The following is a 24,855-nucleotide window of genomic DNA, read 5'->3' as shown; positions in this document are numbered from 1 at the left end:
TATAAAAAGATTAAACTTCAGCTTTCATAAATCAAATCAAATCAAATCATGGTCAGATGACCTTTATTTCTCTGGAGACAATAAATTGGCTTCAGATTTGTTTTCCACTTTGATGAACATGAGAATTCGATAGAAACTTTCCTTCAACTCCCCCCCCCCCCCAAGACCCCACCACCGCGCCCTACCCCACCACACCCCACCATGGCGCCCTACCCCACCCCACCTCTATCAATAAGGATTTCCACTTCCAGATAATCTAATTGTGTATTTTTTATGTTCCATATATGGAAAGTTGGGGGCATCACGGGGAACTGAGATTAAAAAAAATGTATTGTTTTATTATATCACACTCTGGAGACCAATGTACAGAAACGTGGTAGTGCAATTATGCGGATGTACAGTATCTCACAAAAGTAAGCACACCCCTCACATTTTTGTAAATATTTTATTCTATCTTTTCATGTGACAATACTGAAGAAATGACACTTTGCTACAATGTAAAGTAGTGAGTGTACAGCTTGTATGAGCCCCGGTTCACACTTGTGCGTGTGCGGGGTTCGCATGTAATATCGGAGCGCACTGCTCCGACATTACATGCGATCGGCTGTGCGGTGCGAGTTTAGCCATACGGTTTGTATGGCTAAATTCGCACCGCAGCCGCTCCAAACACGCACAGGACCCTTTTTTCTAGCCGCATCAGGATCGGATCGCACAGCGGTTCACACTTGTGCGATCCGATCCTGTGCGAACTGCACGATCGCACTGCGATATGCGATCAAACTGGGCGTGTCGTTAAGATTACATTGACACCCCCAGCGTATCGCATATGGCAGTGTGAACTGCCGGGGGTGCGTGTGCGATGCGGGAAAAGGCTGCGAATTCGCAGCCTTCCCGCATCGCATATATGTGAACCGAGCCTAACAGTGTAAATTTACTGTCCTCTCAAGATGACCACTGCCTTGCTAAAGAAGCTGAGGGTAAAGGTGATGGACTGGCCAAGCATGTCTCCAGACCTAAACCCTATTGAGCATCTGTGGGGGATCCTCAAACAGAAGGTGGAGGAGCGCAAGGTCTCTAACATCCACCAGCTCTGTGATGTCATCATGGAGGAGGGGAAGAGGACTCCAGGGTAACCTGTGAAGCTCTGGTGAACTCCATGCCCAAGAGGGTTAAGGCAGTGCTGGAAAATAATGGCGGCCACACAAAATATTGACACTTTGGGCCCAATTTGGACATTGTCACTTAGGGGTGTACTCACTTTTGTTGCCAGAGGTTTAGACATTAATGGCTGTGTGTTGAGTAATTTTGAGGTCCTGTCCCATTAAACCGCTGTATGGTCTTGGCCACCATGCTGCAGCTCAGTTTCAGGGTCTTGGCAATCTTCTTATAGCCTAGGCCATCTTTATGTAGAGCAATTCTTTTTTTCAGATCCTCAGAGAGTTCTTTGCCATGAGGTGCCATGTTGAACTTCCAGTGACCAGTATGAGAGAGTGAGAGCGATAACACCAAATTTAACACACCTTCTCCCCATTCACACCTGAGACCTTGTAACACTAACGAGTCACATGACACCGGGGAGGGAAAATGGCTAATTGGGCCCAATTTGGACATTGTCACTTAGGGGTGTACTCACTTTTGTTGCCAGCGGTTTAGACATTAATGGCTGTGTGTTGAGTAATTTTGAGGGGACAGCAAATTTACACTGTTATACAAGCTGTACACTCACTACTTTACATTGTAGCAAAGTGTCATTTCTTCAGTGTTGTCACATGAAAAGATAGAATAAAATATTTACAAAGATGTGAGGGGTGTACTTACTTTTGTGAGATACTGTAATTATACAGAGGCGATAAAATCCGTCCATACCGTGACGCTGTCCTTCTTCCGACCCGCAGGAACATTCAAGAGAACATGAACCCCGAGGACGAAGTCGACGAGTTTCTGGGCCGGGCGATAGACGCGCGAAGTATCGACCGTTTGCGTTCAGAACACGTGCGCAAAATTCTGCTGACCTTCCGCGAACCCGACCTGGAGAAGAAGGTAATGAATGACCCCCACTCCCCCCCCCCCCCCTGAAGGGGAACTATGGATTTTAGCACGCTCTCACCAACCAATAGAAAAAGGCCGCTTCGTAATGTTGACTTTGTTTTGTAAATAGAATTTTAAACATTACATTGTATCCTACGCATGCATCGTGTGTATGGGTGCTCAACCTGTGGTCCTCTGGCTGTTGCGGAACTACAAGTCCCATGAGGCATTGCAACAGTTACAAGCATTACTCCCAAAGGCTGAGGCATGATGGGACTTGTAGTTCCCCAACAGCTGAATAGCCACAGGTTGGCCTAAGAGGCCCAGGGATCTCCAAACTACGGCCCTCCAGCTGTTGCGGAACTACACGTCCCATGAGGCATTGGAAAACTCTGACATTCACAGACATGACTGGGTATGATGGGAATTGTAGTTCCTGAACAACTGGAGGGCCGTAGTTTGGAGACCCCTGGCCTAAGCCAGTGATGGCGAACCTTGGCAGCCCAGATGTTTTGGAACTACATTTCCCATGATGCTCAAGTACACTACAGATTGCATTAGCATCATGGGAAATGTAGTTCCAAAACATCTGGGGTGCCAAGGTTCACCATCACTGGCCTAAGCCATGGAATGTAATATGTTGCATTTAAAAGCGTATTTACCTGCTGGCAATTTTTGTTGGAAAGGGAAAAAAATGCGGCCACAGCTGTGTCCGAGGAATGCAGCGGCCGTTACAAAATGTTCTCTGGACGGAATCCAGCGTGACGGAACACTGCGTTCCCGAGACACGGAAAAGAGCCGCACTCCTCTCCACAGTGACATGAAGTTACATTGAACTCATTCCTGGTACATGGACTGTCCTCATCCTCTGATACATTGTGCTGCCATTACCGCCCATACCCCGACATTGCTGACCCCGCCCTTTTCTGGCACTTTTTGTTTTCAAGTTTAAAATCAGTATTTTTTGCTACAAAATGACTTAGAAACCCCAAACATAATATATATTTATTTATTTTTTAGCAGAGACCCTGGAGAATGAAATGGAGATTGTTACAATATTTTTTATCACACCATTATTTGCATAGCGGTCTTACAAACACAATTTTTTTGGGAAAAAAAAATCACTTTTTTTTAAACAATTCTGGACCGGAAGGATTTTCCCCCCTTAATGACCAGGCCGTATTTTGCGATTCGGAACTGCGTTACTTTAACGGACAATTGCGCGGTCGTGTGGCGCTGTAATAAAATTGATGTTTTTTTTCCCCCACAAATAGAGATTTCTTTTGGTGGTATTTGATCACCTCTGCGATTTTTATTTTTTTGCGCTATAAACCTAAAAAGAGCAACAATTCTGAAAAAACAAAAAAAACAATATTTTTCACATTCTGCTATATAACATTCCCAAAAAAAAAAATGTAAAAATGAATTTTTTTTTAACATTTTTGGCCAATTTGTTTTCTGCTACATATTTCTGGTAAAAAAAAATCGCAATAAGCGTATATTTTGATTGGTTTGCGCAAAAGTTATTGCGTTTACAAACTAAGGGAAAGATTTATGTCATTTTTGTTGTTTTTTTTTTTTACTAGTAATGGCGGCGATCTGCGACATTGCGGCGGACAGATCGGACCCCTAACTGACATTTTTTACATTTTTGGGGGGACCAGTGACATCACTACAGTAATCAGTGCTATACATATGCACTGTCACTGTAATAATGACACTGGCAGGGAATGGGGTTAACACTGTGGGTAATCAAGGGGTTAAATGAGTACCTAGGGGAGTGTTTCTAACTGTGGGGAGGCGTGGGTTGTGAAATGACCATAGAGATCTGTGTTCCTATATAGAAGGATCACAGGCGCTCTGTGATCATTCCAGGGAGAAGAACGGTCGGCTGTGTTTACAACATCTAACCGTCCTTCTCTCTCAGCGGGGGAGAGGTCGGCTCTGTCCTGTGAAACAACGTAACTGTATGTCGCTTCGCGGGACCGCGAGTGGGGGCGTGTGCCCATTCGCCAAAGGGGAAGCTGATCTGCGGGTCTGGCAGCCGCGATTGCCGCCGGGCACCCGCGATCGCTCCCCTCGTGGGTACAGAACGGCGGTCTGCTATTGTAAACACAGCTGACTGCTGTTCTGTCAGTTATGAACACAGGGATCCTCTTATTTAGGAACACAGATCTCTGTGTTCATTCCATAAGCCCATCCCCCACACAGTTAGAAAGCACTCACTAGAGACCCATTTAACCCTTTGATTGCCCCTGGTGTTAACCCCTTCCCTGCCAGTGTCATTAGTACAGTGACAGTGCATATATTTAGACCTGATTACTGTAGTAATGTCACTGGTCCCCCCAAAAGTGTCAAAAATGTCAGTTAGCTGTCCGATCTGTCTGCCGCAATGTCGCAGTCCCGCTAAAAATCGCAGATCGCCGCATTACTAGTAAAAAAAAAATGACATAAATCTTTCCTGTAGTTAGTAGACGCGATAACTTTTGCGCAAACCAATCAAAATACACTTATTGCGATTTTTTTTTTACCAGAAATCTGTAGCAGAAAACAAATTGGCCTAAAATGATGAAAAAAAATTAGATTTTTAAATTTTTTTTTTTTTTTTATTGGGAATGTCATAGAGCAGAAATCGCAGATCGCCACCATTACTAGTAAAAAATAAATAAATAAATAAATAAATAAATTTATAAAAATTACATACATTTTTCCCCTAGTTTGCAGACGCGATAACTTTTGCGTAAACCAATCAAAATACGCTTATTGGGAATTTTTTTTACCAAAAATATGTAGCAGAATACAAATTGGCCTAAAATGATGAAAAAAATTAGATTGTTACATTTTTTTGGGGAATGTTGTATAGCAGAAAATGAAAAATATTATTATTTTTTTTTTTTCAGAATTGTCGTTTTTTGTTTATAGCGCAAAAAATAAAAATCGCACAGGTCATCAAATACCACCAAAAGAAAGCACTATTTGTGGGGAAAAAAGGACATCAATTTTATTTGGGTACAGCGTCACACGACAATTGTCAGTTAAAGTAACGCAGTGCTTAATCAAAAGAAATGGCCTGGTCATTAAGGGGGTAAATCTTCCAGTCCAGAAGTGGTTAGTGAATTTTTAAGAAATTACAATATATACCCCAATTTTTTTGTCAGATATGAAAGAAGATGTTACGCCAAGTAAATACCTAACATACCTAACATGTTGCGCTTTAAAATTGCGCACACTCGTAAAATGGCGACAAACTTCGATACCTAAAAATCCCCATAGGCGACTTTTGAAATTTTTTTACAGGTTACCATTTTCGAGTTACTGAGGAGGTCTGGCTCTGGAATTATTGATCTCGCTCTGACTTTCGCGGCGATACCTCACATGTGTGGTGCGAACGCCGTTTGCATATGCGTGTGTCACTTACTAATGCGTTCGCTTCTGTACTCGCTCATCCATGTCTTTATGGACCTTGCTTTGTGCACTGGTCCAAATCATTTGGTGGAGGGGGGATTATAGTGGGGATTGTTTTTCAGAGGTTGGGCTTGGTTCCAGTGAAGGGAACTCTTAAGGCATCAGCATACCAAGACATGTTGGACAATTTCATGCTCCCAACTTTGTGGGAGGAGTTTGGAGATGGCCCCTTCCTGTTCCAACATGACTGCGCACCAGTGCACAAAGCAAGGTCCATAAAGACATGGATGAGCGAGTTTGGGGTGGAGGAACTTGACTGGCCTGCACAGAGTCCTGACCTCAACCCGATATAACACCTTTGGGATGAATTCGAGTGCAGACTGTGAGCCAGAACTTCTCATCCAACATCAGTGCCTGACCTCAAAAATGCGCTTCTGGAAGAATGGTCAAACATTCCCATAGACACTCCTAAACCTTGTGGACGGCCTTCCCAGAAGAGTTGAAGCTGTTATAGCTGCAAAGGGTGGAGCCAACTCAATATTGAACCCTACGGACTAAGACTGGGATGCCATTAAAGCTCATGTGTGTGTCAAGGCAGGCGTCCCAATACTTTTGACAATATAGTGTACGTCAACCAATGACCTCCTTGTGTCCTGAATAAAGGAAGGTAACCCTACAGCTTTCAATCTATATCTCTGTGTCTGTTGGCAGTACTCCAAGCAAGTGGATGACCGATTCGGGGCCTACGTGGCCTGCGCATTCATCGTCTTCCTATTCATCTGCTTTGTACAAATCACCATCGTACCGCGGTGAGTGTCACCTCCTATTATTATTCATGGAGAAACGTTCATAACTCTCTGCAAGGGCACAACATTATACATTGTATCTACTGCTTATAGCTCTGATATATACCGCAGTGCTATACAAAGATCACTGAGCCAGAGGAGCTTACGCTTTAACATCCCCCCATAGTCACACACTATTATTATTATACATTTATATAGCTCTGACATATACCGCAGTGCTGTACAGAGATCACTGAGCCAATCACATGTCTCTGTACCAGAGGAGCTTACACTCTAATGTCCCTCCCCCACAGTCACATCAGTCTCTGTACCAGAGGAGCTTACACTCTAATGTCCCCTCCCCCTCACTCACATCAATCTCTGTACTAGAAGAGCTTACACTCTAATGTCTTCCCTCCCCCACAGTCACATCAGTCTCTGTACCAGAGGAGCTTACACTCTAATGTCTTCCCTCCCCCACAGTCACATCAGTCTCTGTATCAGAGGAGCTTACACTCTAATGTCCCTCCCCCAGTCACGTCAGTCTCTGTACTAGAAGAGCTTACACTCTAATGTCCCCCCCCCTCACAGTCACATCAGTCTCTGTACCAGAGGAGCTTACACTCTAATGTCCCCCCACAGTCACATCAGTCTCTGTACCAGAGGAGCTTACACTCTAATGTCCCCTCCCCCTCACTCACATCAATCTCTGTACTAGAAGAGCTTACACTCTAATGTCTTCCCTCCCCCACAGTCACATCAGTCTCTGTATCAGAGGAGCTTACACTCTAATGTCCCTCCCCCAGTCACGTCAGTCTCTGTACTAGAAGAGCTTACACTCTAATGTCCCCCCCCCCCCTCACAGTCACATCAGTCTCTGTGCTAGAAGAGCTTACACTCTAATGTCTTCCCTCCCCCACAGTCACATCAGTCTCTGTACCAGAGGAGCTTACACTCTAATATCCCCTCCCCCACAGTCACATCAGTCTCTGTATCAGAGGAGCTTACACTCTAATGTCCCCTCCCTCACAGTCACATCAGTCTCTCTATCTTATATAGCTCTGACATATACCGCTGTGCTGTACAGAGAACATTGAGTACACTCTAATATCCCCCCACAGTCACATCAGTCTCTGTAACAGAGGAACTTACACTCTAATGTCCCCCCACAGTCACATTAGTCTCTGTACCAGAGGAGCTTACAATCTAATGTCCCCTCCCCCCGCAGTCAAATCAGCCTCTGTACCAGAGGAGCTTACACTCTAATTTCCCCTCCCCCCACAGTCACATTAGTCTCTGTACCAGAGGAGCTTACACTCTAATGTCCCCTCCCCCCCAGTCACATCAGTCTCCGTACCAGAGGAGCTTACACTCTAATGTCCCCTCCCCCCACAGTCACATCAGCCTCTGTACAGAGGAGCTTACACTCTAATCGAAGACACAAACATAGAAGATTTTTTTGCAAAAAGAAAAATGAGAAAATGTAGAAATGTTTGAATGAATATTTTGTTGTCTCTGCAGTTCGATGTTCATGTTGGGGTTTTATTTGGCGTGTTTCCTCGTCCTCTTCATGGTGCTCTGTGTCTGCGTCATCTACTCCTGTATAAAGGTGAGTCCTGGGGGAGGGGGGGGGGGACACATGGTGGCCGGTTTCCTGGCATATAACATGATCTGTAAATCCTCCAATCACCAGACTGGATAGAGTGGCGAGGTGTTAGATCCTCTGTCAGGTTTTTATTGCGTGGTGTGCAAGAAGGGTTCGATTTTATTCACACTGTAAGAGAAATAAAAATCCAATGCGTTTCGGGGTTTAAAAGTTCCCCCACCCCCCCTGGTCAGGGCTGGTACTGTACTATGTGGGGGGGGGGGACCCTGAGGGGTAATTAGTATGATGAGTGACTCCAGATGTTGGTTAACCAGATGCCCAACCCCACAGGATTCCTCCAGTTTTATCAGTTCGGGACACACTTTGTTCTGCAGCATGCAGCCCTGATGAAGGCCATCAAACCCCCGAAACGTGTTGGTATTTTATGAAATAGGAGTTTGAGTAAAATTTAAACAGGACAGCAGAGAAAAAAAATCACCTTCTGGCATTATTTGTGTTAGAAATGTAATTCTCGGAGAGAATGATAGTTGAAGTCACATGACGCATTCTGTCTGCTGCCTTTCTGTACGTCTTCCAGCTGCTGCGGCTTGGCAGTCTTCCTAATCCGATGCTTTTCCTCCCCATGAAGAGATTTCCTCTTGTTGTTTTCTCGGTTTATCTCCCGGGTCATTTGATATTGTTTTGTTTTGTTGAGGCTCCATCCATCTGTCTGAGGGCAAGCGTCAATTATTGAGATCTATTACCCAATAAGCAGGCAGCGCCGAGCGAGACGCCGATTAATAATGATTTTCCTGAGCGGACGATCAGCTGGTGGATGACTGCGGGGGATCTCTGCATGACGGGAGATGTGAGAGAACACAATGAGCCGCCGCTGGGTACAAATCCCCCCCGATGGTCACAGATGTCATCAGATCTTTACAAGGGAGACATCTTCTTATAATGAGGATTATTATTACTATATAGTACAGTCCCTGTATAGTATAGTCCCTGTATAGTATAGTCCCGTATAGTATAGTCCCGTATAGTATAGTCCCCGTATAGTACAGTATAGTCCCTGTATAGTATAGTCCCCGTATAGTACAGTATAGTCCCTGTATAGTATAGTCCCTGTATAGTACAGTATAGTCCCGTATAGTATAGTCCCCATATAGTACAGTATAGCCCCTGTATAGTATAGTCCCCGTATAGTACAGTATAGTCCCTGTATAGTACAGTATAGTCCCTGTATAGTACCGTATAGGCCCTGTACAGTATAGTCCCTGTATAGTACAGTATATGCCCTGTATAGTATAGTCCCTTTACAGTACAGTATAGTCCCCGTATAGTACAGTATAGCCCCCATATAGTACAGTATAATCCCCATATAGTATAGTATAGCCCCTGTATAGTACAGTATAGTCCCTGTATAGTATAGTCCCCATATAGTACAGTACAGTCCCTGTATAGTACAGTATAGTCCCTGTATAGTATAGTCCCCGTATAGTACAGTACAGTCCCTGTATAGTATAGTCCCCGTATAGAACAGTATAGCCCCTGTATAGTACAGTATAGTCCCTGTATAGTATAGTACCCATATAGTACAGTACAGTCCCTGTATAGCAGAGTCCCAGTATAGTACAGTATAGTCCCTGTATAGTATAGTCCCTGTATAGTACAGTACAGTCCCTGTATAGTATAGTCCCCATATAGTACAGCATAGCCCCTGTATAGTATAGTCCCTGTATAGTACAGTACAGTCCCCGTATAGTACAGTATAGCCCCTGTATAGTATAGTCCCTGTAAAGTACAGTATAGTCCCTGTATAGTATAGTCCCTGTATAGTATAGCCCCTGTATAGTATACTCCTCATATAAGTATAGTATATTCCCCATATAGTACAATATAGTCCCCATATAAGTATAGTATAGTCCCCATATACAGTAGTCCCTGTATAGCACAGTATAGATCCTGTATAGTCCCTTTATACCACAGTATAGTCTCAGTATAGTATAGTCCCCATAAATTATAGTATAGTTCCCACATAGTACAGTATAGTCCCCTTATAGTATTGTCCCTGTATGGCACAGTATAGTCCCCATATAGCATAGTCCCTGTGAAGTATAGTCCCCGTATAGTACAGTATAGTCACTGTGTAGTACAGTTCCTGTATAGTTCCCATAAAGTGCAGTATAGTCCTCATATAGTATAGTGTAGTCCCCATATATTACAGTATAGTCCCTTTTATAGTATAATCCCCGTGCAGTGTAGTATAGTCCCTGTACAGCATAGTAAAGTATAGTCTGCATATAGTCCCTGTATAGTATAATCCCTGTGTAGTATAGTCCCAATATAGTATAATCCATGTACAGTATTGTCCCCATATAATACAATATAGTCCCAATACAGTATAGTCACTGTATAGTATAATCCCTGTAGAGTATAGTCCCTTTATAGGATAGTATACTCCCCATTTAGTATAGTATATTCCCTGTAAGGTATAGTTTAGTCCCTGTACAGTATAGTATAGTCCCTGTACAGTATAGTCCCCATACAGTATAGTCCCAGTGTAGTATAGTGTAATCCCTGTACAGTATAGTCCCCATATAGTATAGTATAGTATAGCACCTGTACTGTATAGTCCCCATACAGTATAGTATAGTCCCAGTATAGTCTAGTCCCTGCACAGTATAGTATAGTCCGAGTATAGTATAGTATAGTCCCCATACAGTATAATATAGTCCCCATACAGTATAGTATAGTCCCCATACAGTATAGTATAGTCCCTGTACAGTATAGCGGGGCTCAAAATTTAAAATCCTGAGATACTAGCCAGGCCTTAAGGGTTACTCGCCACCAGTTGCCCCACCCAACCCCCTAACCTGCCCCGCCCCTAAACACACACTGATCAATTATCTCATAAAATGACACTGCTAAATGTTTTTGCATTAATGCAGAAGTTACAAAAATAAATATTAATAAAAACTTTATCAGTGCCCATCAGTGCAGCCTCATCAGTGCCCATTAATGCAGCCTATCAGTGTCCATCAGTGCAGCCTCACCAGTGCCCATCACAGTGCAGCCTGATCAGTGCCCTTCAATGCAACCTCACCTAGTCTATGAGGCGCTATCTCTTGGAGCAGGGGTCTCCAAACTTCGTAAAGAAAGGGTCAGTTTAATGTCCTTTAGAATATAGGGGGGCCGAACTGTGCCCAGTGGGAGTAAACAATGCCCGACCTTTGGTATTAGGGGGAGAAAAAGTTGGTGTCAGTGGGACAAATAGTGCCCCATTTTTCTGGTGTCAGTGGGAGGAATAGTGCCCCATAGTTGATGTCAGTGGGAGGAATAGTGTCCCATCATTGGTGTCAGTAGAAGGAATAGTGCCCCATCATTGGTGTCAGTGGGAGGAATGGTGCCCCATCATTGGTGTCAGTGGGAGGAATAGTGCCCCATCATTGGTGTCAGTGGGGGAAATAGTGTCCCATCATTGGTGTCAGTGGAAGGAATAGTGCCCCATAGTTGGTGTCAGTGGAAGGAATAGTGCCCCATAGTTGGTGTCAGTGGGAGGAATAGTGTCCCATCATTGGTGTCAGTGGGAGGAATAGTGCCCCATCATTGGTGTCAGTGGGAGGAATAGTGCCCCATCATTGGTGTCAGTGGGAGGAATAGTGCCCCATCATTGGTGTCAGTGGGGGGAATAGTGTCCCATCATTGGTGTCAGTGGGAGGAATAGTGCCCCATCATTGGTGTCAGTGGGGGGAATAGTGTCCCATCATTGGTGTCAGTGGGAGGAATAGTGTCCCATCATTGGTGTCAGTGGGAGGAATAGTGCCCCATCATTGGTATCAGTGGGAGGAATAGTGCCCCATCATTGGTGTCAGTTGGGGGAATAGTGTCCCATCATTTTTGTCAGTGGGAGGAATAGTGCCCCATCATTGGTATCAGTTGGAGGAATAGTGCCCCATCATTGGTATCAGTTGGAGGAATAGTGTCCCATCATTGGTATCAGTTGGAGGAATAGTGCCCCATCATTGGTATCAGTTGGAGGAATAGTGCCCCATCATTGGTATCAGTTGGAGGAATAGTGTCCCATCATTGGTGTCAGTGGGAGGAATAGTGCCCCATCATTGGTGTCAGTGGGAGGAATAGTGCCCCATCATTGGTATCAGTGGGAGGAATAGTGCCCCATCATTGGTGTCAGTTGGGGGAATAGTGTCCCATCATTTTTGTCAGTGGGAGGAATAGTGCCCCATCATTGGTGTCAGTGGGAGGAATAGTGTCCCATCATTGGTGTCAGTGGGAGGAATAGTGCCCCATCATTGGTGTCAGTGGGAGGAATAGTGCCCCATAGTTGGTATCAGTGGGAGGAATAGTGCCCCATAGTTGGTGTCAGTGGCAGGAATAGATGCCTCAAGTACCGGATAAAGGTAAGCAAAGGACCCCATCCGGCCCCAGGGCCATAGTTTGGAGACCACTGCCTTGAAGCTTCCCCTTGAGAGGAAAGACGAGGAGGAAAGGTCCGGAATTATTTCCACTCCTTAGATTCCAAATAACTGAAAGGTACGGGCTATGATGACACCTTGTGGCTAAACTAGGGAACTACACTGAGCCCCTACTCTACAAGTCCTTTTGATCATGGGGCAATGATAAATAATATATAATAAAAAATAAAGAACCATTAGAGCGTTCTTCTCTTTTGGGCCCTATGCAGCACTTAAGTCGCAGGTTAGGAACCAGGGTTCCAAATCATTTATTAGGATTAATTTTAAGTCTGAATTGTCAGCTCCATGGCCAAGGATCCAGCCTTCTCTTTCTAAATTATCTTTATTAGAATTAAATCTTTGTTTTCACAGCTCTTTCCGGCTCCTCTTCAGACTTTGTCTAAGAAGATCGTCCAGTCCAGGATAAACAGCAGTGCAGTGGGCGTGCTCATCATCATCCTCGTCTTCCTCTCCTCTTTTGTTAACATGGTAATGCCTATTTTTCGTGACTTGGAGGATAAATACGTCTCTCCTGACAAAGATTCTGTCCTATCAAAATGTAAACTCCTCCCATATCCTCTTCTAAGCCCCTCCTGCTACGCTCTCTATACCAGGGGTCTCCAAACTTTCTAAACAAAAGGGCCAGTTTACTGTCCTTAAGACTTATAGGGGGCCGTGGACTGTGGCCAATGAGAGTAGAAAAGGTCCCAATGTCAGTGGAAAAATACAATGCCCCATCTTTGGTGTGTGCCCCATCGCTGGTGTCAATGGGTGGAATTGTGCCCCACTATTGGGGTCTTTGGGAGGAATTGTGCCCATTTATTGGGGTCAGTGGGTGGAATTTTGCCCCATCATTGGTGTCAATGGGTGGAATTTTGTCCCATTATTGGTGTCAATGGGTGGAATTTTGCCCCATTATTGGTGTCAATGGGTGAAATTTTTGCCCCATCATTGGTGTCAATGGGTGGAATTTTGCCCCATCATTGGTGTCAATGGGTGGAATTTTGTCCCATTATTGGTGTCAATGGGTGGAATTTTTTCCCCATCATTGGTGTCAATGGGTGGAATTTTGCCCCATTATTGGTGTCAATGGGTGGAATTTTGCCCCATTATTGGTGTCAATGGGTGAAATTTTTGCCCCATCATTGGTGTCAATGGGTGGAATTTTGCCCCATCATTGGTGTCAATGGGTGGAATATTGCCCCATTATTGGTGTCAATGGGTGGAATTTTGCCCCATTATTGGTGTCAATGGGTGAAATTTTTGCCCCATCATTGGTGTCAATAGGTGGAATTTTGCCCCATCATTGGTGTCAATGGGTGGAATTTTGCCCCGTCATTGGTGTCTTTGGGAGGAATTGTGCCCCTTTATTGGTGTCAATGGGTGGAATTTTGCCCTATCATTGGTGTCAATGAGTGGAATTTTGCCCCATTATTGGAGTCTTTGGGAGGAATTGCGCCCCTTTATTGGGGTCAGTGAGGGGGAATTATGCCCCATTGTTGGTATCAGTGGATGAAATAGTACTCCAGGATAAAAGCAAGCAAAGGACCACATCTGGCCCCCGGGGACACAGTTTGGAAACAACTGCTTTATACCATAAGCTCCTCCCAAATGGTTTATAATTTGCCCCTCCCCTTTTTAAATTCCTCTACTCTGTGTGATATGTAAAAGGGGCGCCCCGACCATAAAAGGTCCAATATTATCTTTCAGTTCACGTGCAGCAAGAAGAACCTGAGGAGCTGCCTGGCTGCCGAGTACAACGTCACCCCGACCAATGTCACCCCCTGCTGGATCAGGAACTCCACCCAGAATTACAGCCTGGCCACTGAGATCGGATTCTGCGCAGACTCCACCCCAAACTGCAACTTCCCAGAGGTAGGTGTAACACATGTCTTCCTGTTCTAACTCTGCTCTCCTAATATGTTGGCAGTGGAATGGCGCAAACACTGGTGGTAGAGGTGTATTTAGGGGAAATTAAAGAGACCCTGTCACCCACAGCTGGCCCAAGACATTGTACTACCTGGGTCAAAGAATGAAATGCTCCCCCCCCCTCCCCCCCCCCAAAAAAAAATGCTGTCCACCAAAAGGCCCCCACATCTATTATATTATAATATGATAATTAAAACTAAAATTACATTTATCAGGAAGTCAGATTAACATGCAACAGCACCTTGTCTATATGCAAGATAATATGACATACCATTATGTTCCATTCCAAGAGGCGGGCTAGGGCAGTATATGAACAGGCTAGGGCAGTATAGGGGCGGGCTAGGGCAGTATAGGGGCGAGCTAGGGCAGTATATGAACAGGCTAGGGCAGTATAGGGGCGGGCTGGGTAGTATATAGACAGGCTAGGGCAGTATAGGGGTGGGCTGGGTAGTATATGGACAGGCTAGGGCAGTATAGGGGCGGGCTAGGGCAGTATAGGGGCGGGCTAGGGCAGTATATGAACAGGCTAGGGCAGTATAGGGGCGGGCTGGGTAGTATATGAACAGGCTAGGGCAGTATAGGGGCGGGCTGGGTAGTATATAGACAGGCTAGGGCAGTATAGGGGTGGGCTGGGTAGTATATGGACAGGCTAGGGCAGTATAGGGGCAGGCTAGGGTAGTATATAGACAGGCTATGGCAGTAAAGGGGTGGGACAGGGTAGTATATAGACAGTCTAGGGCAGTATAGGGGTGGGCTAGGGTAGTATATAGACAGGCTAGGGCAGTATAGGGGTGGGACAGTGTAGTATATGGACAGGCTAGGGCAGTATATGGACAGGCCAGGGTAGTATATGGACACGCTGGGGTAGTATATAGACAGCCTAGGGTAGTATATGGACAGGTTAGGGCATTATACGGACAGGCTAGGGTAGTATGTAGACAGGCTAGGGTAGTATAGGGGTGGGCTAGGGTAGTATATAGACAGGCTAGGGCAGTATAGGGGCGGGCTAGGGTAGTATATAAACAGGCTATGGCAGTATAGGGATGGGACAGTGTAGTATATAGACAGTCTAGGGCAGTATAGGGATGGGCTAGGGCAGTATATGGACAGGCTAGGGCAGTATAGGGGCGAGCTAGGGTAGTATATGGAAAGTCTAGGACAGTATAGGGGCAGGCTGGGGTAGTATATGGACAGGCTAGGGCAGTATAGGGGTGGCTAGGGTAGTATATGGACAGTCTAGGGCAGTATAGGGGCGGGCTGGGGTAGTATATAGACAGTCTAGGGCAGTATAGGGGTGGGCTAGGGTAGTATATGGACAGGCTAGGGCAGTATAGGGGCAGGCTAGGGTAGTATATAGACAGGCTAGGGCAGTATAGGGGTGGGACCGTGTAGTATATGGACAGGCTAGGGCAGTACATGGACAGGTTAGGGTAGTATATAGACAGGCCAGGGTAGTACATGGACAGGCTAAGGTAGTACATGGACAGGCTAGGGCAGTATAGGGGCAGTCTAGGGTAGCATAGGGGCAGGCTAGGGTAGTATATGGACACGCTGGGGTAGTATATAGACAGGCTTGGGTCGTATATGGACAGGTTAGGGCATTATATGGACAGGCTAGGGTAGTATATAGACAGGCTAGGGTAGTATAGGGGTGGGCTAGTGTAGTATCTGGACAGGCTAGGGTAGTATATGGACAGGCTAGGGTAGCATATAGACAGGCTAGGGTAGTATAGGGGTGGGCTAGGGTAGTATATGGACAGACTAGGGTAGTATATGGACAGACTAGGGTAGTATATGGACAGGGTAGGGTAGTATATGGACAGAGTAGGGTAGTATCTAGACAGGCTAGGACAGTGGCTAGGGCAGTATAGGGTCGGGCTAGGACATTATAGGGTCGGGCTATAGGGTCGGGCTAGGGCAGTATAGGGTCGGGCTAGGGCAGTATAGGGTCGGGCTAGGGTAGTATATGGACAGGCTAGGGTAGTATATGGAAAGGCTAGGGTAGTATAGCCACCCAGCCCAGTCCAGCTCATAAGACTGGCACTACACTAATAGTGTATGGCAAATGGTGGGACTCTTTTTGTGCAGGAACCTGGAGGAGGCTGCTTTTTTCATGCGCGGGAGGCTTTTTTGCCGCCCCTCTGCAAAGTGCTGCCCTAGGCCTGGGCCTTGTTGGCCTAGGCCAAGATACAGCGTTGACTGATGGGCACTGATTGGTGTCACTGATGGGCACTGCTGGGGCTTCACTGTAATCTGTGCCCTCATTACTTGGTCCTGGTCATCCCTTCGAGGAGATGCGACTGATCGTCTTTCCTCGGCACTTCCGCATTTACATGTGACCGTCTGTGATTGGACACAGCCGATCACATGAGTAAAGAGCCGCGTCATTGGCTCTTTAATGAGAACGGGGTCGCGCCATGTCCTAGAAACACAGCACGGCCATGATCGCTGCGCTACGCGCCCCTGCGGCTGCTCTGGGGCGCCGTCATATGATGTTGTCCCAGAACGAGAGTCGCACCACTCCGCCGTCATATGACGATGGGCAGGCGGGAAGTGGTTAATGAAGCTTGGCTAATCACAGCAAAACCGCACCGTGTTTGAGGTGCCATTAAAAATGAATGGCACCCAAACATGTGTGGTGTGTTTTGCCACAGAATTGCGGCATGTCTGCCAGTGATCCTAAATCGCCAGATGTGAAGAGAAAGTTTTTGTTTCAATCTAAGTAAAGCTTCCTCTGTGACTTGTACCTATAGATGATCCTATGATGAGGCTTCCCTATAGGTACTGTAAATATCTCCTAAACTTGCACAGTTAAGGAGATATTTACTTTGCATGCAGCCAGTGACATCACAGGCGCATGCGCTCTGAAGGAACGGCCACCCGTGCCTTCGGAGCCCTGTGCTGTTAATGCGTGGGACTGACAACATGGGGTTTTCAGCCAATCAGATAGCCGGGGGATCTGAACCCAGAAGGAAGACATCAGATAGCCGGGGGATGCGAACCCAGAAGGAAGACATCAGATAGCCGGGGGATGCGAACCCAGAAGGAAGACATCAGATAGCCGGGGGATGCGAACCCAGAAGGAAAACATCAGATAGCCGGGGGAGGCGAACCCAGAAGGAAGACATCAGAAAGCCGGGGGATGCGAACCCAGAAGGAAGACATCAGATAGCCAGGGGATGCGAACCTAGAAGGAAGACATCAGATAGCCGGGGGATGCAAACCCAGAAGGAAGACATCAGATAGCCGGGGGATGCGAACCCATAAGGAAGACATCAGATAGCCGGGGGATGCGAACCCAGAAGGAAGACATCAGAAAGCCGGGGGATGCGAACCCAGAAGGAAGACATCAGATAGCCAGGGGATGCGAACCTAGAAGGAAGACATCAGATAGCCGGGGGATGCAAACCCAGAAGGAAGACATCAGATAGCCAGGGGATGCGAACCCAGAAGGAAGACATCAGATAGCCGGGGGATGCGAACCCAGAAGGAAGACATCAGATAGCCGGGGGATGCGAACCCATAAGGAAGACATCAGATAGCCGGGGGATGCGAACCCAGAAGGAAGACATCAGATAGCCGGGGGAGGCGAACCCAGAAGGAAGACATCAGATAGCCAGGGGATGCGAACCCAGAAGGAAGACATCAGATAGCCGGGGGATCCGAACCCAGAAGGAAGACATCAGATAGCCAGGGGGATGCGAACCCAGAAGGAAGACATCAGATAGCCAGGGGATGCGAACCCAGAAGGAAGACATCAGATAGCCGGGGGATCCGAACCCAGAAGGAAGACATCAGATAGCCAGGGGATGCGAACCCAGAAGGAAGACATCAGATAGCCAGGGGATGCAAACCCAGAAGGAAGACGGGTGAACATGTCGGCCATGTCAGCGGTGAGTGGGCGGCGCTGCGGGGACTTCCTTCTAAGGTATTTATCAAAGAACAAGTATGCGATGCACACTAGCTCATTATGCCTTTGTCTTACAGGTTTTTGGGTTTTTTTTGTATTTTTTTTGGAGATTTGACAACCTCTTTCAGGAGTTGGCATTGCTAGGATGTCATTATCCTGTGGTCAGCGTGATTGCAGGTCTAGATGGTCCTAAGCAAACACCTGAGTGTCCAAAAACGCGCTTCAGGAAAGTCAGTGCAAGCCTCTTTGTCAGGTGTCGGGAAACAGCTTAGGGGTGCGGACAATTGCAAACTTTTACAACACAACAGAACATTGTTTTCTGCCCTTTTTTTTTTACCCCCCCCTTTTTCATGTGTATATAATATATATATTTCTATAAAGATAAAAAAACTACAGAACCCCAGTTCTGCCAAAGGCGGACTTTATTGGCATTAGCATTAGACCGGACACTTCATTTTTATGAAAGTATCAAAAAATTTTATTGGTACACATAGTAAAAGTAGTAAATATTCTAAAGTGACATCAAAGACAGGACAAAAACATCTGAAAACCAAGACATGGGATGAAGCCCTAGTACAGCGATTCCCCTATACCCAGAAGGGGGAGGAAGATTCCACCAAATCCAGGGGACACATGTCCTGTACCAGAGCACCTCCTCTAATCACAGGTGAGATCAACGAGTTTCGCTGTAAGCGTAGCTTCCTCAGGACCCATTTACGGGAGAGAATCCTCTTAGCATTGTCTCCGTGGATGGCTATATCAGAATTCCTCAGACGGACACTGGGACCAAAGCAATCTCACCACACCAATATACCCCGCCAAACAGGTGAGAGGGAGAGAAGCAAAAAAGAGGGGCAAAAGGATAACGAGTAGGGAAGGGTCCTTCAAAACACAGACTTCTAGGTTCCAATGGGATACGTCACTTCTTCCTCTCCCATATAACACCATGTTTGCTGATAATGGGGCTTGCAATCAACAACTTATCTCATCATTAGTTCAGCCTTTACAACAATCACTTGTATAATGTAGCCCAAAATCAACCGTATAGAAGCCGTGCTGTGGAGAGTATACATATAATCCCCTCCTCCTTCCAATGTCCGGAGGCCAGAATCTTCAAGTACCAGGGCTATCTAGGCCAGGGGTAACAGCAGGGCCTGCGCTACCAGTAAGGCGACCCAGGCAGCCGCCTAGGGCGCAACTCAGCAGGGGGCACCTGCACTCAGAATCAATCAAATAATGGACCGCTGGCGGGTGCAGGCGGCCAGGGGTGGACTGGGCGGGGGGGCAGGCATGCATTACCCCCAGGCCACTCTGATAGACTGTAAAAAGGCCGCTTCTGCCACAGCAGTCATGGGACTATTTTTTTATTTTCGGCTGCTTAACCTCGGACGGCGGAAGCAATCGCTTGCATTTTTCCTGTCACTGCTAGATAGTGCAGTGAAAGCTAGCTTTCACAGGGGGCGGGCTGTATTTGCTCTGCCACCCGTTATGTCGCCGCCCACTGTCTTTCTAGCTCCTCCCTCACACTTGGCCGCCTGTTTAATCTGACACTCCTCCCATTTGTTTCCAGCCAAACCCCGCCTACACTTAAGGCCCCCTACATGCACTGTGCATCTGTGCTCAGCCTACCTGTGGAGACCAGCCTGAAGGGGGAAACTTAATTTGTGAGTGAGCTATCTGCACCCTGCACAGCCCCCCTCTCTCCCCCGAACTCTTTTTGCTTTACCTCTTCTTTCCCTTTTCATTTCTTACTCCCCCTGTGCAAACTGTGGGGGAGGGAGAGTGTTCAGACTAGGGGGAGGGGGGATTGTGTAAACCGAGGGGGGATTGTACAGACTGGGGGGGGGGGGATTGTGCAAACCGGGGGGGGAGGGGGGATTGTGTAAACTGAGAGGGGATTGTGCAGACTAGGGTCGGAGGGGTTTGTGCAGACTGGGAGAGGGGGAGATTGTGCAGACTATGGTGAGGAGAAATTGTGCAGACTGGGGGGGATTGTACAGACTTGGGGAGGAGGGATTATGCAGACTGGGGGGGATTGTAAAGACTAGGGGGAGGGGGGATTCTGTAAACTGAGGGTGGCTGTGCAGACTGGGGGGGGGGGGATTGTGCAAACCGGGGGGAGAGATTTTTTTATTTAACCTAGGACGGCAAAAATCCTTGCAGCGGCCCTGGGTAACAGCCATTTACCTGTGTCCACCCCCGTTGGGAGACCTAGAGTCATTGGAACCTATAAGTCTGTGGTTTGAAGGACCCTTCCCTACTCGTTATCCTTTTGCCCCTCTTTTTTGCTTCTCTCCCTCTCACCTGTTTGGCGGGGTATATTGGTGTGGGAAGATTGCTTTGGTCCCAGTGTTGGTCTAAGGAATTCTGGTACAGCCATCCATGGAGACAGTCGACAATGCTAAGAGGATTTCCTCCCATAAATGGGTCCTGAAACGCGTCAACCTCACCTGTGATCAGTGGAGGTGCTCTGGTACAGGACATGTGTCCCCTGGATTTGGTGGAATCTTCCTCCCCCTTCTGGGTTTAGGGGACTCGCTGTACTGGGGCTTCATCCTATGCCTCGTTGGTTTTCAGATGTTTTTTAATTTGTCTTAGTTTTTGTTCTGTCTTTGATGTCACTTTAGAATATATACTCCTTTTATTGTGTGTCCCAATAAAAGTTTTTGATACTTTTAAAAAATTAAGTGTCGGGTCAAATGCTAATGCCAATAAAGTCCGCCTTTGGCAGAACTAGGGTTCTTCGGTTTTTTATCTTTATACATTTTTGGATGTGGCATGAATAGAGGTTGAAATCTACAAGGAAATAAATAGATCCCAGGAGCAACCAGACTGAGGTTAATTGCTGTGAGCACTCCACTATCTCATAAGTGCATAAACAATATATCCAAAAAAATGCTGCGCAATTAATGAAACAACCAATAAATAAATAAATGCGTATCATACAACTGTGTATATCCAAAAGTGACAAAATTATAAATACCACAAATAGTGAATCATAGAATAAATAAACTGAATAAATAAAATAAATATATCCAAAAATGTGCAAAAATCCAAGGTGTGCAAATACAGTGCATTGCGAAAGTATTCGGCCCCCTTTAACTTTTCGACCTTTTGCCACATTTCAGGCTTCAAACATAAAGATATAAAACTGTAATTTTTTTTGAAGAATCAACAAGTGGGACACAATCATGAAGTGGAACGAAATTTATTGGATATTTCAAAGTTTGTTAACAAATAAAAAAAACTGAAAAATTGGGCGTGCAAAATTATTCAGCCCCTTTACTTTCAGTGCAGCAAACTCTCTCCAGAAGTTCAGTGAGGATCTCTGAATGATCCAATGTTGACCTAAATGACTAATGATGATAAATAGAATCCACCTGTGTGTAATCAAGTCTCCGTATAAATGCACCTGCACTGTGATAGTCTCAGAGGTCCGTTTAAAGCGCAGAGAGCATCATGAAGAACAAGGAACACACCAGGCAGGTCCGAGATACTGTTGTGGAGAAGTTTAAAGCCGGATTTGGATACAAAAAGATTTCCCAAGCTTTTAACATCCCAAGGAGCACTGTGCAAGCGATAATATTGAAATGGAAGGAGTATCAGACCACTGCAAATCTACGAAGACCTGGCCGTCCCTCTAAACTTTCAGCTCATACAAGGAGAAGACTGATCAGAGATGCAGCCAAGAGGCCCATGATCACTCTGGATGAACTGCAGAGATCTACAGCTGAGGTGGGAGACTCTGTCCATAGGACAACAATCAGTCGTATACTGCACAAATCTGCCCTTTATGGAAGAGTGGCAAGAAGAAAGCCATTTCTTAAAGATATCCATAAAAAGTGTCCTTTAAAGTTTGCCACAAGCCACCTGGGAGACACCAAACATGTGGAAGAAGGGGCTCTGCTCAGATGAAACCAAAATAAAACTTTTTGGCAACAATGCAAAAAGTTATGTTTGGCGTAAAAGCAACACAGCTCATCACCCTGAACACACCATCCCCACTGTCAGACATGGTGGTGGCAGCATCATGGTTTGGGCCGGCTTTTCTTCAGCAGGGACAGGGAAGATGGTTAAAATTGCTGGGAAGATGGATGGAGCCAAATACAGGACCATTCTGGAAGAAAACCTGATGGAGTCTGCAAAAGACCTGAGACTGGGACAGAGATTTGTCTTCCAACAAGACAATGATCCAAAACATAAAGCAAAATCTACAATGGAATGGTTCACAAATAAACATATCCAGGTGTTAGAATGGCCAAGTCAAAATCCAGACCTGAATCCAATCGAGAATCTGTGGAAAGAACTGAAAACTGCTGTTCACAAACGCTCTCCATCCAACCTCACTGAGCTCGAGCTGTTTTGCAAGGAGGAATGGGCAAAAATTTCAGTCTCTCGATGTGCAAAACTGATAGAGACATACCCCCAGCGACTTACAGCTGTAATCACAGCAAAAGGTGGCGCTACAAAGTATTAACTTAAGGGGGCTGAATAATTTTGCATGCCCAATTTTTCAGTTTTTTATTTGTTAACAAATTTGAATTATCCAATAAATTTCGTTCCACTTCATGATTGTGTCCCACTTGAGGATTTTGCACGTAAGAGACGCCAAATAAAAGAAAAAATTACAGTTTTATATCTTTATGTTTGAAGCCTGAAATGTGGCAAAAGGTCGCAAAGTTCAAGGGGGCCGAATACTTTCGCAATGCACTGTAAATCATGATATATATAAAAATATAATAAATATAATATTCAGAAGTCCGTGCTGTGCAAATAAATCTCAATATATGTATTGTATATATCTGCATGTTTACAGCACTGTCAGCACTTTTGGAGAATCTATATTTATTGGCAATGCTTCATATATTGGGATTTATTTGCACAGCGGGGACTTCTGAATATTGTATTTTTTATATATCGTGATTTATTTGCACACCTTGGATTTTTGCACATTTTTGGATATATTTATTTTATTTATTCAGTTTATTTATTCTATGATTCACTATTTGTGGTATTTATAATTTTGTCACTTTTGGATATACACAGTTGTATGATACGCATTTATTTATTTATTGGTTGTTTCATTAATTGTGCAGCATATTTCGGATATAATGAATAGAGGTTGCTTTGGTATATGTATATATTTTTATATTTTACTGATTGTGAGAGCTGACCATTGATGTGTGTTTTTTTTTTTTTTTGCAGTATTTCACCTATTGCATCCTGCTCAGCCTCCTCGCCTGCTCCGTCTTTCTTCACATCAGCAGCATCGGGAAACTTATTATGATGCTCATCATCGACTTTCTCTATGTGATTATTGTGGAGGTCCCGCAGGTGGCGCTGTTTGACAATGCTGACCTGCTGGTGGCAGCCAATCAGATGTAAGTAAAAAAAGGAATTTTGATGTGACACGATTACCCACTGTTGGCTTTAGTTATATAATGACTTCACAACTCTGTGGAAATATTAACGTGCGTCCAATAGATAGAGTGTGGAAGGGTTGGATCCTCTCTCAGGATTTTTTTGCCTCCCGGTGACTCTTATCAGTGAGACAAGAGAAAAAAAAAAAGGAAAACGGACCGAGGGTTCAATGATTCCATAATCATTTCAGCACTAAAAAAAATAAATAAATAATAAAAAAAAAAAATAGCTTTAGATAGACTGTAACCAGTTGAGGATTTTACACGTAAGAGACGCCAAATAAAAGATCAAATTTTGTTCACTTATTTCCTTGTTACAGGCTGAGGGGCGGAGATCATCCTTAACCCCTTCGCGCCTAAGCCTTTTTCTGACATTCGTTGCTTACAAGTTAAAATCTGTATTTTTTGCTAGAAAATTACTTAGAACCCCCAACCTTATATATATATATATATATATATATATATATATATATATATATATATATATATATATATATTTTTTTTTTTTTTTTTTTTTTTTTTTTTTATCAGAGACCCTAGAGAATAAAATGGCAATTGTTTCAATTTTTTATGTCACACTGTATTTGCGCAGCGGCTTTTTAAATGCAATTTTTTGGGAAAAAATACACTTTCATGAATTAAAAAAAACAAAACAGTAAAGTTAGCCCAATTATTTTGTATAATGTGAACAGTGATATTACACTGAATAAATATATACCTAGCATTTCATGCTTTAAAATGGCGCACACTCGTGGAATGGCGACAAACTTTGGTACCTAAAAATCTCCATAGGCTACAATTTAAACATTTTTAACGCTTACCACTTTAGAGTTACAGAGGAGGTCCAGGGATAGAATTATTGCTCTCGCTCTGACGATCGTGGTGATACCTCACATTTGTGGTTTAAACACCGTTAACATATGCGGGCGCGACTTGCGTCTTCATTTGCTTCTGTGCACAAGCACAGAGGGACGGGGCACTTTAAATTTTTTTTTCTTAACTATTTTATACTTTTTTTATTTTTACACTATTCTTTAAAAACAATAAAAATCTGATCACTTTTATTGCTGTCACAGTGAATGTAAACAACCCTGGTGACAGTAATAGGCAGTGACAGGTACTCTTTATGGAGGGATCGGGGGGGGGGGATGTGACAGTAATAGGAGTGACAGGTACTCTTTAAGGAGGGATCGGGGGGAATGTGACAGTAATAGGCAGTGACAGGTACTCTTTATGGAGGGATCGGGGGAATGTGACAGTAATAGGCAGTGACAGGTACTCTTTATGGAGGGATCGGGGGAATGTGACAGTAATA

At 45.0% G+C, this 24,855-nt stretch overlaps 1 protein-coding gene across 1 annotated transcript in view; it reads left to right on the top strand.

The window, feature by feature from the left end:
• The window catches only part of ADCY5 (adenylate cyclase 5), a 309,283-nt gene that overhangs the window by 268,578 nt on the left and 15,850 nt on the right, over positions 1-24,855 (top strand). Inside the window, exons 10-15 of the mRNA XM_082262186.1 lie at positions 1,896-2,040; positions 6,145-6,242; positions 7,740-7,827; positions 12,654-12,770; positions 13,992-14,156; positions 23,326-23,501. Coding sequence (XP_082118312.1) covers positions 1,896-2,040; positions 6,145-6,242; positions 7,740-7,827; positions 12,654-12,770; positions 13,992-14,156; positions 23,326-23,501 — 789 coding nt within the window. The remainder of the gene's footprint in view (positions 1-1,895; positions 2,041-6,144; positions 6,243-7,739; positions 7,828-12,653; positions 12,771-13,991; positions 14,157-23,325; positions 23,502-24,855) is intronic.

The sequence above is a fragment of the Pelophylax lessonae genome (genome assembly GCF_965119305.1).
Source record: "Pelophylax lessonae genome assembly, chromosome: 6".
NCBI classification, from domain to species: domain Eukaryota; kingdom Metazoa; phylum Chordata; class Amphibia; order Anura; family Ranidae; genus Pelophylax; species Pelophylax lessonae.
The sequence above is the reverse complement of the archived record's forward strand: the minus strand, read 5'-3'. Positions and strand labels throughout refer to the sequence as shown.